This window comes from Symsagittifera roscoffensis, chromosome 1 (assembly GCF_963678635.1).
Source record: "Symsagittifera roscoffensis chromosome 1, txSymRosc1.1, whole genome shotgun sequence".
Classification (NCBI taxonomy): domain Eukaryota; kingdom Metazoa; phylum Xenacoelomorpha; order Acoela; family Convolutidae; genus Symsagittifera; species Symsagittifera roscoffensis.
This window is the reverse complement of record NC_087062.1, coordinates 40,056,033-40,073,004: the sequence shown is the minus strand read 5'-3', so window position 1 is coordinate 40,073,004 and position 16,972 is coordinate 40,056,033. Positions and strand designations below refer to the sequence as shown.

The 16,972-nt window shown below is 34.0% G+C and overlaps 2 protein-coding genes across 5 annotated transcripts in view; both read right to left on the bottom strand.

Moving 5' to 3' along the window:
* LOC134844256 (DNA polymerase delta catalytic subunit-like) overlaps window positions 1-16,972 on the bottom strand; it is a 471,945-nt gene that overhangs the window by 329,218 nt on the left and 125,755 nt on the right. For 2 of the 4 annotated variants that reach the window (XM_063860850.1, XM_063860867.1), the window contains 3 exons: window positions 4,127-4,306; window positions 3,389-3,418; window positions 976-1,758 (listed from right to left, as the gene is read on the bottom strand). The exons of 1 other annotated variant lie outside the window; for it this stretch is intronic. In XM_063860850.1, the coding sequence (XP_063716920.1) occupies window positions 1,567-1,758; window positions 3,389-3,418; window positions 4,127-4,306 (402 nt within the window). In that variant the 3' untranslated portion in view covers window positions 976-1,566. Of the gene's footprint in view, window positions 1-975; window positions 1,759-3,388; window positions 3,419-4,126; window positions 4,307-16,972 lie in introns of those variants that run through there. One more of the 4 variants, XM_063860859.1, reaches the window with a different exon arrangement.
* LOC134844317 (large ribosomal subunit protein eL32-like) overlaps window positions 1-16,972 on the bottom strand; it is a 386,626-nt gene that overhangs the window by 243,903 nt on the left and 125,751 nt on the right. The window lies entirely within an intron of this gene.

The following is a 16,972-nucleotide window of genomic DNA, read 5'->3' as shown; positions in this document are numbered from 1 at the left end:
TGAAGATACCAATTGATTCTATTAAAAAGTTGTTAACCCGGAAAAAAGTCTACTCGCAAGCATGTTTCTCCCAATAATCAATCGGCGTGCAAAAAACAAGTTGTTGTTCTGATCAAACTGTTCAAGCAACAAAACTACGGACAATTTCAAGTTAAAACAGGAGGTGAATCAGTTTCAGTTCGATTGCAAGCGTAGTCAAACCGCAAAAACATCAAATTAGAGCGCTTAACAATTTGAGCTTTCAAAAATAGAAATGCACTGAGCTTAAAAAGATATCACAAATCAAACCACTAAAAATCAAAATTGAGCGTGAACAAATTTTAAGACTTTTTCCTGGAAAAATTTTTAAAAAATCAGCAAGACCTATATAAGATAACTCACTACGTTTATTATTCTTAAACACACACTAACTTAGTGTCTTCATTTTGTTCATTGACACTAGAAAATGAACACCCAAATACAAAGCTTTTTCCATTGCGTGGTTGTAACAATGTGGTCAAAAAGAAAACTCCTTATAAAGTTTTCCCAAACAAAAATTTGGCAACAACAGGGTCTGTTTAAGTGTTTTGGGAGAGCAATTTGGTCGACTTTAAAAATGGTTGACAAAATTTTCGATTTTTCTTCAAGAAAATCCTAGATCCTCCCCTGCTTGCATCATTATAAAAAGATATAAAATGTGAATCCAACAACAATTAAAAACGCATTTGTCTCGTATTTGTGAAATTAATAAGAACGGAAAAACTAGACAGCTTCCGTTTGAGGCCAAATTAGATTAAAATGCTTCAGTTTTGCCTGTCCCATTTAAATATCTTGCCTTTCTTAGAAATATCGATCATATTTTAATGAAATATATTTCATTTTTCATAATTTAGGAAAGCTACAACCTAATTTTCGACTGGCTTATACACTGACATAAGCTTTCGGTTTATTCACACTGATGTTGTAAACACTACATCTAATACTCGTTTGAAAATCCAATTGAGCAATTTTAATTAAGGCATCCGGAATTGAAAACTATTTTCACCAACTATTTTTACCACAATTTTGAATGATTGAGAAATCTATACACAATTAAAATTTTTTCATTTTGATACTAAAAAAACATAAATCATAGCTTGAAATTGCAGAAACAAAGATAACAATTCTAGATTACAACAGTCAAGTTAGTTCAAGATACTAACGATATAAAAAATTTTACCAAGCTGTGCATTGAATTAAACAGTCGAATGTGCATTATTTTGGCGTCTAGAAAACTGAAAAGAAAGATATTCCACCTGTTTTCTTCGTCTTTAATGTTACTCCTCCTAGATATGAATGTGCAAATAAGCATATTATCACAAGTTATTTATTAATAAGGTGTTTTGATTTTAACTTCTGATATTCCCTCTGTAACCCTGTTAACAGTTCTTAGCGTTCTTTAGATTTTCCTTCAGTCAAATCATTGCTTCTTTTTCTTTGGTCCAATTATATTTCCCGAGTTCAAATTTCTTTGCAGTGATATTTTATCATGATTATTGAGACTATTTGTTCGATTTAGTTGGTGAACAATTATTTATAAACGTATCTTCAATCTTCATCATCATCCACTTCTCCCACGTAGTCGTCTTCATTCAATTCTACGCCCTGTTTGACTGCGATTCTGCTGATATTCTGCTGCATTACCTGTTGTGCCTTCTGCATCTCAAGCATCACATTTTCCATCGACTTCAGCTGATGAATCATCGTCTCCTGTCTCGACTTCATCGCATCCAGGGGTTCCTCAAACAAACACTTACAGTAAGATCTTTACTTCATCTACAAGGAATTTAGATATCATGGATCAATCAACCTAGATATCAAGCATGGATAATTTACAATCAGAAATTGAAATCAATCATCAAAAAGATTTACCATCGTCACCTACAAAAAATATATATTTCGAAGACTCACGGTAGCTTAAATGATCGGGTTATTCGGTGAATGTTTGTGAACGTTTAATTTGAGTCAATTTGCAGACAATTTTGAATCAATACCGATCATCATATGCTCAATTTTCTTTGAGAAGTTAAAAATATAGCCAACAGACAGTTGGAAAAGTCATGAACGCAAGCAAAGAAATAAGAATTTCGAAGAAAAATATATGACCTTATAGCTTTGAACTTTCCAAATTAATTTATGATTAATACTTTTTGATTAAATTAACCCAATTTGAGAAAACTGGATATCTATAGGTTAATTTTTTTTTACTTCGCTCGGAAATCTGATAATTTAAATCCACTTTCGAAACTAGAAGTCGGCCACGTTTTTCGTGACCTTTACACTTTTGCTGTTCGATAGTTGAGTTCGCCTTCCTTTTAACAAAGGAAATGAACTGAACTTGAATAAAAAATGAACGGTCGAACCGCAAAAAAAAAGCAAATTTGTGCGTGAAAAAAAACAGACTTTTTCCTGAAAAAAAAAAAGAAAAAACCATCAAGCCATATAAAAATAGTCTTTACTACGTTCATTGACTCCTGAAAACTTGAACTTGGTGATCCTGGTGAAACATCTGAGAAACCACGCAACGAAAGTGATAAAAACATAACCAACAGACAGTTGAAAAAGAGTCGATGAACGCAAGTAAACAGAAAAAAAACCTATATAACAGTCTGAACTACGTTCATCGACTCTTAACATGATTTTTGAAATTGAGATCACTAAAGCGTATCTGAAAACCCGCGCCCACTTGAGATCTGTGAAATGCTAGTTTTTTTAAACGATAAGCATTTTATAAAATTAATATGATTGTTTTAAAATAATGTTTACAAACTTAAAGCAGCTACCCAGCCTATTCTTTGCAGATTTTAGATATTTATTATACCTTAGTCTCAAAAACAAATTAGTATTTTATGTTTCCCTCAACACTTGGTCCATTAAAAAATTTTGGCCTTTATTCTTTTTGATTTTCTCAATTAGTTCAGTTTTGTCTGGTTTGTTTAATAATGTTTACTAGCCGCTTTTTAATAATTTGAAATCGTTTTATTGGATATCACTGAATAAAACTTCAAAAACCTTCAAACAATTTCAATCCCATCACCTTCACCTTATTACGTGCAAAAAAGTAGTGCAAACGAACGAGGTATAACCCAGCACCTTTCAAATAATAAGCAGGCGCTTAATACTTCAACTAGCTCATCAGTAACGCTATCAGAAAATAGTTTCGACGAATGAGATAACTTGGGCTGGCTTATATCTGAAGCTCGTTTACAATAAGTCTGCTTTTTTGTACACTTGTGCTGTTCAAAATAGTGACAATTTGGAAAGACGTGACAAATAGAATTCACTGACGTGATTGACAAAAATTATTTACGGACTTGACTTTCATAAAAAGCAAGCACAGTACATGATGATTTTGAAACATGATAATAACCTGTCTACTAGTGACCGGATGATCAGCATTCTGAAAACGCAACTCATGTTAACAGTAACAGGCTAAAAGTGCAGCAATTTAGAACATGTTAGAAAACAGAAATGTTAATTTGAACAGAACCATTCGCTTATTAGTTTCATAGAGGCCCAATTTTTTTCAAATTTATTTTCACATTTATCTGGCCTATACATGGTATTCTGCTCCCATTGGTGAATTACATGTATTTGTTTAGATTCCCACTAATGCAAAGACCATTTTGTTTGAGTATTTCAATGCAGCGAGAAGGTAAATTTCATCTGATTGATTCTTGCTGCAAGCAGGCATTAATCGATATAGCCCCGAAAAAGACAGTTACGCAACATTGCACTTAATTTGAGCAGGATCTACGAGTAATTTAAACCTTTCATTCTTGAGCACAACGTCCATTGATATTTAATGAACAACCTTTGACTTATTTAATGAACAACCTTTGAACCTTTGAAAATGCAATTTCAATACACCCAATCTCACTCCGGGACTTGATTCCCAGCCCAACCAAGCAGAGCATGTTACATGTAAACTCTTAATATATTCTACAGAAATGGTAAATATTCAGCAAAACAAGGTAGATAAATCTTGAACAGGCTCAAATAGAACTGTAAAATCTTATATTTCAAAACCCTATTTGATATAGTGTGCTCATATTTGTGCAATCCAAAATGCCCTATTTAGACGGATTAATGTATGATGAGTGAGTACCTGGTTGATGGTGAGACTCTTCATAATGGCTGCTCCATCAAGCATTCCTGATCCGAAGAGGCGATCGAAAAACCCGAGTGCCCTGTTAGTTTTGTTGGGGAAGATGGTCTCCTGTCTAACGATGAATCTCTTCCTGAATCTCTCCGGCAGAATGTGCTGCACTTGTAGCGCCAACTCAACCTTAATTAAAAAATTGAAAAAGCACAATTCATCGAAGTGATATTCTGCCTTAACGGACCTTAAAACTAAAACATAGCCAACAGGCAGATGGAGAGTCAATAAACATCGGACTTTTTTAAAAAGATATATACATTCGAATTTCAAAGTCATATGACCTTTAAGCTTTTTGAATTTCGAGACCCATTAATAAGTGAAATTTTTTGATAAATTTAACCAAATTTGAGAAAACTGGATCAATAGTCAAAACTTTTATTTCGCATACTAGTAAACACCTGCACACTTCGCTATCCACGCTATAATGCTTCATTACAGGTCAAGTCAAATTCGATTTTGCAAAACCGTATGAGAAATGGTCAATGAAAATCGACGAAATGTCATGTCATGCAAATAAAATATAAAACAAGAATAGCCAAATGCTGAACAAGTAACACAGAATGATCCGACCACATTCAACACAACAAAAATAACAAAAAAAGTTTTAAAAAGTTGTTTATGTTTTCTTCAAACTAGCGTCAATTTTAGTGCATGGTGTTGACGAGAGAACTATACCTAACGGGTAGAAAAATAAAGAATTAGACATAATCGACAAAAACTGTGTTCAAAACATAGCCCACTGACAGTTGGAAAAGAGTAATGAACGCAAAGAAACAAAAAAACTAACTTGTTTTTTTTTTGAAAAAACTTCAAATTGAATTTTTAGAAAAATATAAGCCATTGAAGCTTTTTCAATTTCAAGAACACTTCATAATTGGCGCTTTTTTCAAAAGAAAACATAGCCAACTGACAGCTGTAAAAAATTAACGAACACAAGAAAACCAAAAAAACTGACTTGTTTTTTGTAAATTTCTACTGAGTTAGAACTGGAGTGTATAACTCATAGAGTAATTTCGGATAGGGTACACCGTCTGCTCGTCACGCTATCTTATTTTCGGCCGGATAGATTCGTGCAACTTCTTAGTCTAATACCGATCCTAATCTTACTCTTATACTATCTAGTCTCAGGTTGTTTAACTAGTCTCTGCTAGGCTCAATAGATCTAGGGTATACTGGTTTATTGCGGCTGCTGAAGTGCTCGGGAGAGTCCAACTAATTTCTAAGTTAAATTCAAATCTCTCTGGTGCTGAAATTACAAGTAACTTCAGCACTTACAAATAAGTGGGTTGTTAGTTAGGTGGATCATGATTGGTTAATATTAAATACTTTACATTGGTAAAACATTTAATTTATCCAATCATAAAATATAGTTTAGATCAGGTTCCACCCATCCGGGTTTTACAGAGTTTTTTAGAACAGTTCTTCTGTAATTCAAGGGTGGATGATGGACGTTGGTATTTGGCGAACATCATAATTTTCTTCCGCTTCTTCTTGTGACAACGACTGAGTCTCTGCAACAAAATCAATTCTGATTTCAGAATGGTTGGCTATGTCAGGTTTTTCTGTTCTTCGGGGAGAACTTCTTTTGTGTCTGATCTAGCTTGGGAATGGCGTGGAGATTGTGCGTGGAGGGGATGCCTGGTTACTCGGATCTGCACGTATACTTGAACATCGAGGTGGTCATTGGTCTAGTTCAATGAAGTCCTTTTCTGCGAAGTCAAGTCGTACTCTAAATCCTTTGAGTTGTGATTGTGAGTGGCATATCGATTGTAGTTGGTCATTCTCTCTCGAGTGTAGTGAGGTCGTCTTGTCTTTTGATGTTCGTCCTTGGTGTTGTATTCTGATCTATATATTGCATCATGTGATTTTACATTTTATAAAACTTTTATTAGTTTAATATTTTTTAATAATGATTTTAGTTAGTTGTTTTCACAAAAGCTTTTTGTTTTAGTTCGGTTATTTTGAAGAGTTACTCACCCTTGAGTAGCTCTTATTAAAAATAAAGGTGTGGTCACAAAGCGTGGATGTAGCGCGGTGGGTTAGGCCGGCTATAGAGCATGCTCAGGACGTCCTTCCTGGTGGGTTAGGCCAGGAGTGGGAGTATGATTTCATGCGGTTTTTGTGAGGGGTCCTGTTATGTGACAACGTTTTATGTTGGGTTTGTTGTGGTTTTTCTTATGTTTCGTTGGTTGTGTCCTTTTTTCAAAAATCAAATTGTTTGTGGTATGGGTTTGTCTTTCGACTTTTTTGTGTTTTATTATTTCTTTCTTAGACTTTATAATAGTCTTCAAAAGAATAAATTATCCAGTTTTAAACTGGGTTAATCCGGTTTGGGTACCGTTGGTTTCCTTTTCTTAGTCATGCTGTTATTCTATGATTTGTGGTATTTAGTAAGCTGCGTTGGTTAGTTTTGTTTAGTATATGATTCCTTTCCAACCGGGTTAAAGGAAAGATTGAAACTTGTTATCGTGTGTTAGAGTTGTTGAGTGTGAAAACTTGAAACTGAAATTCATTATTTTAAACAATTCTTCGTGGGCGAGCTGTGCGAGTGTGGATAGAATTTCTGCGCGAATGAATGAAAATATCAAAAGGTTAGTACTGCAATTGCATTTTATTAATTTATTGCATAGAATTTAGAAATTTACTGCTAGTTATGGGGGAATTTTAAGTTACAAATTTTCATCATAATTAAATTTACTGCTTGTGGGGAAAATTTTAGAAATTAATTTACTGCATTGGTATTATATTTATTTAATTGTTGGTGCAAAAGTTTAATAGGGTCTTAAACAGTTTTGAAGAAGTTTGCTATTTTTTATTTTTCTTTTGTGAATTTTTCAGATGATCTAGGATGAAGGCTAAAAATCTAAAGAAAACATGGATAGAGAATGGTGAGTTTTTAATATTTCAATTAGTTAGTTATATTTATGTAATTCATACTTACCTGTTAGTCGTCGGGGAAAAAACCGTGGGGGAAGATGTCGTGAATTAGTTCTGAAGTTGTTAGTAGTTTAGCTAGAATGCGGATGATATTTTTAGTCTGAAGCAGTGGCCAAAGCAATTGAAGTGCCTTAATAGTGGTTAGTTCTTCAGTGCCTACTGCAAACTCATAAGGTGTGTTTTGGATTAAGTTATATAATTTGTGGTTAAATTTAGTGTTGTGGATGAATTCTAAAATTGGGATTTCTATAGGCTGTACAAACTCGTGCGGGATAAGGAAGGGCGGGATTCTTCGGCGTTGAAGGTCTTGGTGATGGGGCAGAAAATGTACATTTGGGTTATGGGGTCATAATTACGAAGAATACCATGGAGGTTAGTGTTTTTAAGACAATATGTGAAATTTAGGAAATACGGTGAAGTGTATTTTGAATTGATGAATTGAAAACGATGGTGTGGTTGTCTAGAGGGTGTGTGGAGGTCAAAGTGATTTTGGATGAAGCGATAATAACTATATGTGTGGGTTTGTTTAGTGCGCAACATAATATCGTGTGAGCAGTGTAAATCTCTTTCGTGTGGTGCAAGGAAATGAAAGGTTAGTGAAAATATTTGGAAGCGTTCTTTAAAACTTTCGTATGCTTGTGTGTTTGTTAGTGCTTCTGAAATAATGTGATCAAACTTTCGGTCGAAGATGTTTAGTGTAAATACATATGGTGTCTTGATGAAAAATTTCTCGGTGATTTGTGGATTAGCGAAGCGATCGTCGTCTAAGAATTGATCTTGGTTAGCTCTGATGATGTTGTGATCGTAGTATTCTAGTGTATATTCATTAGCTCTAGGTGCAGTGTGTATTTTTAGTGATTTTTTTATATCCAACGTAAGTAAACTGTCTAGCGGTTAGTGGTGTAGTTAGTCGATATAGCATGTCTTTGTTTCGTTCTATATCGATGGAAGTGTTGGATAAAGGTAAGCAAAGAGGGTTAGTGAAATGATAGTATGAGGTCCAAGAGAGAGTGGGCATTAAAACGTATTCATCTACAAAGTTGCGTGTTTCGTTAGCGTCGTGAGGGGTGTTTAAGGTGTATTGTGGAAACGAGGGTAAAGTGATAGCTAAAAATTCTTTAGTGTTAGTATGCTGGGGGTGGTTGATGTATTCACGGGCTGTTCCTGGTTTTGCTGGGAAAGGATGGTTGGGGAATTTTCTTTTAAAAGTGCGGTAAGCTCTGTTAGTGTTTAGTGAAGATATAGTGGATGTGGATGATGGTGTTAATGATTCAGTATAATTTGAAGAGGGTGTAGGGGGATTGGATGAATTTGTAGTGGAGGAGATTTGGTTTATGGTCGGGGTGTTAAGGTGGTAGGGTTGTTGTTGGAGGGTAATAAAATTATCTAGCTCTGGGGAGATTCGGGGGGTGTCTGGAGAATGAGATGATTGGTCAGAATGGTATGAGGAATAGGTTGGGGTAACTTGGGAAGCATAAGAGGGTGTGGGAGTGATTGGGTCAGGGTTATTGGATAATATGGGTTGAAAAGGGGGTTGAGAAAAATTAGAAGAGTTATGAAAATTATTGGATGGGGATGGTTCTGAGTCGGCAAATTCATCGGGGGTTTCAATATTCGGGTTATTGAGTTGTGAGATGGAATATAAAACTGAGATGTGTGAATTAGTATCGGAATTCATGCCTGATGTTACATTACTAGATGGAAAGTCGGGTGGCGGAAAAGCAAAAAGTGGTATTATTGGGATTGGAGAGGTAAGATTGGTTGGGTGGGAATTTGATCGGTGTAGTGATCCAAGTTGGCGGCTCATCGTGGGCTAAAAAAATGATTATTTTGAGACTGAAAAGCGGTGGTATGGGGTTGTTCAATAATTTGTTCATAAGTATTATCATCTTGTGGCTGGTGTGTCATTATATGTTGAATGGGACTTTGTGATGTGGTGAGTCGAAAATTTGGGTTATGTGTGATGGCTAAATTTCGAAAATTTCGTGGGACTAGGGATAGTGGATGGTTATTTGGTAAGGGTGGTAATTGTGGTGCCGTTGGCGTTATGTCTACATTGTTATGTTCTTCGTCGTATGTATTTTGTCGTGTTGTTATTTTTGTGTTATATTCTTTTATTTGTGCGTCTAAAAGAATTTTGTTTACAGATGTGGAAAAAATTCCAAAAAATCCTGCAAAGAGTATGCGTGCTACACTTGCTTGTCTGTTTACTTGTGTGTGTATAGCACATGTGTTGTAGATTCCTTTTAAAAGTGAGAAAAGAAATCCAATAAAGTTAAACATTGCGTATAAAATAGTCAATTTTTCTAAGATATAGTAGGGCCATCCTAGAAAATCAAGGATTTCATTCTTGAGTGTAACAAAGCTAAAAATGTTGATTGGTGATATATCTTGGGGACGGTATTTTTCGCCGTTTAGATATATATAATCTTTAATGTCTTTAAAATATCCGCTATAGTCTTGCGTGTAGATATCGGCAAATCCTGCGGTTTCTGCAAGTTTGCGTAAGTTTTGGTCTATTGATTGTCTTTGTATAGTGTCCATTTGTGTTAATAATTCTTGGAATTGTTGTGTTCTAATGTGATGTTGAATATCTGATTTTGAATAGATTCCTATTGATTGTAAGTCTATATTTGGGTTTCGAGCAATAGCGCGAATGCTTTCTGGTGAAAATTTTTTGAGTGATTGCATTAATGTGGGATATGGAGTGAGAAGATAATATTTATTTTCATCAGGGTTTAGTTGTACTACATTGTGGCTATTTTCTGATCCACATGGGACTGCGGTATCCCAGAAATAGGTTCTTCGTGAAAGTGTATCCACGAAATGTACTTTATTGTTATAAAAGATAGGGATTCTTTTATAACATCGTTTATCTTCAAAAACGTATAGTGGTGATACTTTTTTAGTACAAGTATAAAACCATAAGATGTTTCCTTCGTAGTCTAAAAAATTTGATCTATTTCCTGATAATAAGTATCCTGCGTAGGGTATTTTTAATACTGCTAGTGCAAGTGATTGTAATATTTGTGTTCGTTCTAATTCGCATAGTTGGTGTAGTGTTTCTAATTCGGAGAGTGACATTTCTTGAAAAATGCGGCTAATTGTATAGTCTAGTTTCATATCCAAATGAATATCATAGTGGATATTACCGAAATATGTAGTATTCATTAGTGATAATTCTTGTAAGCGTGTGCTTCTGGTGTCATAAGGTTTTAGATGTCCACCAGGTTGTCCGTTGCTTTTTTCAAAATTAACTGGTATATAGGATGTTCCTTCGTTTAGAGGATGACCTGTGGCATATGGGTCGATTTTTACTTTTCCAGTGGTCATGTCGAATCCTTTTTCGTATTCAACTAATATTTCAGAGTATTGTGTTCTGTGAAGTGGATTCCTGTATTTACATGCAAGTTCTGTTTCTTGATATATTTGAAATCGTGTCAATTTATTTTCTATATTGTCTATGTTTCTAAAATCGGAACTTAGTTTGCGTGATGGATGGACTTGTTCATAAGGAATTGATTGTATGAAATATTTTTCGTGAAATTTTATCATACGAGCGTGTATTTTTGCTACTTGAAATGTTGTACATGTATCTTCGGGGAACCAAACAATTGTTGCTTGTGTTCTTGTTGTAGGGTCGCAATATCCTTGATCATTTTTACAAGGTAGTCGGATTCCTTGATAGATCATTGTATTATCAGATAAATCTCGTGTGAGTTGTATTTTTTCGAGTTGTATTTTCCAATCGAAAAACATTATTTCTTGGTATCCTTTATTTTTCGTGTCTGCTTTGCAGTTTGATGGGTTATTTATACCAATGTGTGGTATCCAATGTTTATCATGTAGGTCATAGGTTAATCGTCCGTGTGCGCCGTTATACGGGTATTTTTCGTCTAGTTTTATATGTCCTTGGTGTCTTTCAAGTTGTGATTGATGTACAGAGTCTGAAAAACTTGAAAATTAACTAATTTTCTTTGGGAGTTTTTATTCTGTGTGATGTTCAGTCTAAGTAATTCATTTTTACAATCGTCGGGATTGAGATGTAAAAGGCGTTCTATATTACTTTGATAGAATGATTCATGGTCAAGTCGGTTTTTGTTGCCGTTTGAGACTTGTGAACAATGTACTTTCTTTTCGGAAAATGTCGCTGTGAATTTATAACCTGTAACTGTTGTTGCTCGGGCTTTGGAATAGAGTGTTGCTATTATATCTGTGGTTTCTATAGCTTGTGGTTCTGTTTCACATTGTGATACTTGATTTATTGCATATTTGTGTAGTGTTTTTTGTTCATTTTCTTCGCAATCGTAATGTGTTACTAATAAATCTTGTGGTCCTGTACGAGGGGAAGGGTTTATGTTTTGATTTGAGGTTACTAGAAAAGGGAGTTGGAGAAAAATTAATAATTTTAGAATATACATGTGTATGATAATCCTGAGTATGGGTTATAAAATGTAATGTAACCAATTGTGTTTTTGGTGTATCTGTCGTATTTATATATTACTTCAGTAGTTATAAACGGTGGTGGTAGTGATTGAGCTGTTATGTTAGGTGGATTTAATGGGTAGGGATGTTGTGTAATATTGTTTAATTTAACTGTGATTTCAAACTTTAATTGTAAACTGTTTTGTTGGAGTATTTGAATATTGTGATCACGGATATCGTTGTGAATATCTTGGCGATATTGTAATCTATTAAGTGCCCAGTTATGAAGGCGGTTACTTTCTTGATGTTGTCCAAATAATGGTGGAGGTGCTGTGAATGTATTCCAATCTAGTCTTAAAGGAATATTTATTGATGATTGTTCTCGATATCTGGCGTCGAGATTATTTGGAAAATTTAAGTTAAAGGGTGGTGGTGAAAATTGGCTTATTGATGGTGTTGATGGTAGTGATAATGTTTCTGGTAGTGATGAGGATGTTGTTGTATCCGTAGAAATATCTATGGGGTCATTGACTAAATTTGGTTCACCTTGTGTAAATGAATGTGTAGTCCAATATGGTAGTCGTGATGCTTGGTTTGGGGGGTTAAAGGGATTTTCACGTATTTGTTCAGATGTTGGTGTTGAACCTAAGTAATCTGATGGTAAGCTTGAGGTGCTACGTTGTGAAAAAAGTGTAGGAGTTTCTGGTGTGATACCAGTGGTGTTTTCTGGAGTGGTTTGTGATGGGGATTGAGGTATATCAAAATGAACTCGGGGAGTTTGAAAATTTCTATTTCGTCGAGGATGTATAATTTGTCTATTTATTTCTGTTGTGTTTTGGTTTTGACTAGGATTTCTTATTCTATTTAGTTCTTGTGGTAGTGTTGGGTATAGGTTATATGTTGGTTCGCTTAGAGGTGCTTGTCGTTGAACTGGTTCTAGTGGTTCTGATAAACGAGCGTGCCGTTCTTCAAAAGTGTATGGATTGTCTTGAAAAGAAATTCGTGTAGATGTTTGAGGATTTTGAGTAGTTGAAGGTGGTGTTGGATTATCTTGGGATGATGTCGGTGAAGACTGATTTTGTGACTGTTGGGTAGCAATTTTTGATGGATTTTTGAATTGTTACTTTAGTGAGAAATTTTGTGTTTATTATAATATTCTTCCAAAAAAAGAATTAGAAGGACTGTTGCTAGGGCAAATGTGAGGATTGCTTTCTTTATACATTTACAGATGGTCAAAATGAGGGATGATAAGAATGCTATGAAAATTACAAATAATAAAAAAATATCGGTTCTACTGAAAATTGTTCGTATCATTTAGACAAGTTGTTAAAATCGTACCTGTGGATATATTCAAGGGTTTTGGAAAGTTGGAGGAATAGTTCGAGTATTGTATAGAAAATTAAAAAAATGTTACAAAAAATGATTAGGATTATTAGAAAAGATTTAAGTATATCAAAAAGAAATATTATAAAGGCTTCAAGTATTGAAAAAAAATGTTTAAAATTTATAAGTATTTGAGCAACTGTTTGAGAGAAGAGCATTTAAGAAATGATCTCTTGGTCGAATATTTTTTGCTGTTTGAGGCGATTTTCTAGTGTGGTCGAATTATTTATTAGTTTTTTGACAAGTGGGTTGAGTTTTGTAAAAAATTGTTGGGGGCAATTTTCATGGTGACTGGGAGGTCGTCTTTTTCTTTATTTTTGTTTGTCAAATGATCCGGGGTATGGTGAGATTTTTATACTTTAGGCTAATTAAAATCTTCATTTTGTTACTTTAGGCTAAGTTATCAAATTTGTTTTGGGGGTATTCGTGGTCTGAGTTGGGGAAATATTGTTGATCTTTGGGTTATTAGATAAGGGAGGGGTACGGTATTATGGTGATATTTATTTTAGTTGTCAAGTTGGAGTGGTTTGCTTATTTTTGACCTGGAGGTTGTAAAGTTATAGTTAGAGATGTGCCTGGAGTTCTAGATTATTCGTCTAATTGATCTTAGTTTGAGTTAGAGAAAGTGGCGGATTGGATGAATTCTATTGGTCTATTTTGAACTAGAATTATTGCGTACTTGTGAGCATGTTATTTTAAAAAATTGAAATGAAAAATGTTACGGAGGTTTCAAGATTGTGAAGTATAAAATCTTAAAATTACTTTTTAAATTCTACTTTCTTTAATATTTTAGATTGGGGGATGAACATTTTGTAGTTTTTACGTGGTTGATTTCGGAGTCTTGTTGTTTTTCTATGTTCAGATTTGTCTATTTCTTCTTGGGGTATTATTTGTTCTGTCATTTTTCTATTTTTTCTTTGTTTTGGAGATTCTTTATGGTTTTGTGTATTGTTTTTGGTGGCGGTTGGTTTTGTGTTTTGATTTTCGGTGGGGTTATCATTTTGTTCTGTGTTTTTCAGATGTGGTTCATTTTGAATGATTTTTAATCCTGTGAAAGAATATAATTGAGTTAATTCGCGGAGTGCGTATTCTTTTGGGTAATAAGGTAATAGGTTGTTTCGATGTTGAACGATTTCTTTTTTGTTTGAGTCGGTAATTTTATATGTGACATCAGTGGGTTTTGCAATTATTTGGTAGGGTCCTTTTCGGAGGGGTTGTAATTTTTTAGAAATTCCTTTTTGAGTATTAAAATTAGGTATTAAAACAAATGTTCCAATTTTTAATTCGGAGGCTGGTGTAAAACGTGAATTGATTTGTTCATTAATGTTTTGTCTTTGTAATAACTTTTTTGTTATTTTTTGATAAATTTCATTGTGTTTTTTATCTCTATTTAGAATCCATTCGGTGTGTGTACCGGAGGCTAATTTAAGAATTTGTGGGTGATGAAAATGATCTTCATCGTGTGTATGTAAAGGTAGGTTATAACAAATTGAGTCTTTATTTGGTTGACAATAACCTTGTGCGTTTTTATGAGAATTTGCTGTAAACATTATTGGTTTGCGTGGCTTTTGGTTAAAAACCATTTCGTATGGTGACATTCCTAAAGTTGTCGTTATTTGTGAATTATATGCTAAGGGAAATAATTTTACATCTGCTGACCATTCGGTATATTTTGTATCATTTCCGTTGATGATACATCTAAGATATTCTTGTAGTGAACGGTTCATACCTTCGACTAAGCCGTTTGTCCAAGGTGCATGAGATGAACGTGGTTTGTGTTTAATGTTGTATAAATGACATAGTGTTATTATTTCATTATTTATGAATTCTGTACCATTGTCTGTAACTAAAATTTCTGGTAGTCCGAATTTTGCTATCCAGTGTTCATAGAGTGTTGTGTAAGCGTAATAAGCGTTACAATGTGGTACTGGGTTAAGTGCTACATAATGTGTAAATGCGTCAACAATTACCATAATGTAGGAGTTTCCTTCGGATGAGGGTGAAATTGGTCCTTTGGTATCAAATGAGATACGATGATTAAAGTACAAACTTTGTCCTTTAAAATCTTGTTTTTGTGCTATTTGTTTTTGATTTGGGTAAGGTTTATTTAGTTGACATACTATACAATCATTGCATAGTACTTTTATCCAAATTGGTGCATTTGGGAAGTAAAAATTTTGTATAAAATTTGAATATGTTTTTTCTGATCCAGAGTGTCCTTTAATATTTTGTGTATGTGAAATATTAAAAGCTATAAGAATCATACTTAAAGGGAGACATGGAACTGTAGATTCATTCAGGTTATACTCTAAAAGGTCTGTATTTTCGTTAATTGTTGTGTTGTTAAATTTGCGAAAGTATCGGAGGAGTGTTTTGTTTCCTAGAATGGTTGAATCTGCTTTGATAGGTTTAGTTTTATATTTGTGCCATGATTTCAGTTGTCTAATTATCGGGTCAAGATTTTGATATTGTTTCAGTGTTGAAATTGTAATCGTATCTGTTGGGGGGAGAAAAATGTTTTCAATTTCGAATTTAGATAAGGGTATTGTATCAAGTGGGTCGTGAAGGTCAAAAACTTGATTTATTGTGTATTTTGAATCATTTGTTTGTGGTCCTGATAAATTTATTTTATCAGTTAAATCTTCTTTTTCAATTAGTGGAAAATGGTCTTTTTTAGGCGGGTGTTGTTTTGTTCGTTTTTGTTGGGTGTTACTTTTTATCCATTGAGAATATGGGATTGGTTTGAAGGTTGATGTTCCAAGTAAATCAACTTCATAATGATTATTTTGAAAATCTAAATAAAGTGGGAAATGTTGTAAATTATTTATTTGTGATTGTTCAATATCAGTTTTAACTGCATATTTGCATTCTAATCGAGGTGATGTTTCGTTTTCTGCCAGGTAGAATTTTATATTTTTGGGTATTTCAACTGTTGTTTTTCGTGTAAGTAATTCAGGTGGTGTATTTCGACTTAAGGTGTCTGGTAATGCAAGATTTTTTCCTGCAGTCCAAACTATATGTAAGTTTGGAAACTTCATTAGAATTAATTGAAATCTGTAAACTCGGTGGTTTGGGTTAGATTTCTGTGTGAAAAGAAAAATGATTGGTTTGTGGTCTGTGAATAAAACTGTGGGATGTTTTGATCCAAGTATCAGAAATTCATATTCTGTCAGTGTATATATTATGGCTGTACATTCTCTCATTAGAGTTGAGAGTCGTAGCTCTGCTTGAGTGAATAATCGGGAATTTGCTGATATCAGGTTCATTTTATTTGTACCATTGTGTGATTGTAATAGTGCTGCGCCGATGCCAAAGTTCGAAGCATCGCACATTGCATAAAATGGTTGATCAGGGTCTGGGATTGTATTTGAAATTTGTTCAGTTAAAAGTTTCTTTATTTCTTCGAATCGTGTTTGATGTTCTGTGTTCCATTCAAAATTATTTTGTTGTCTAAGGATGTTATAAAATGGTCGTAGATATAATTGCATTTTATAAACATATTTACTTAAAAAGTTTAACATTCCAAGAAATTCTTGGATTTTCTTTTTATTTGTTGGTGGTTGAAGTTTTTGAATAGCGTCAATGCGTGATTTCAATGGAGTGATTGTTTTTCTTTCTATATTATGTCCTAAGAATTTAACTCTTGTCAAAAAGAAGTGTGATTTATCGGGGGCGGCCTTCAGATTTTCGTTCTGAAGTATTTGGTGATATTTTTCTAAAACATTGAACATCTCGTCTTTTGTTTGTGATTGCATAAAAACATCGTCTAGATAGGTGATTGCGTTTTTCTTGAGTATTAGTGGTCTAAAAATTTTGCTCATAAAAGCTGAAAATGCTGCTGGTCCTATGGATATTCCATAGAATAAGCGGTTAAATTCGTATTGTTGGTTTCCGATAACAAATTGTGTTAAACGTCGTGATTTTTCATCTAGTGGCATTTGATTGTATGCACTATTCATATCGGCGGTTGTAAAGTATTTGCCGTTTATTTTTGTTAAAATAACTTGTATTGGTTCAATGGGCCAATTACATTTTGATTCATCTATA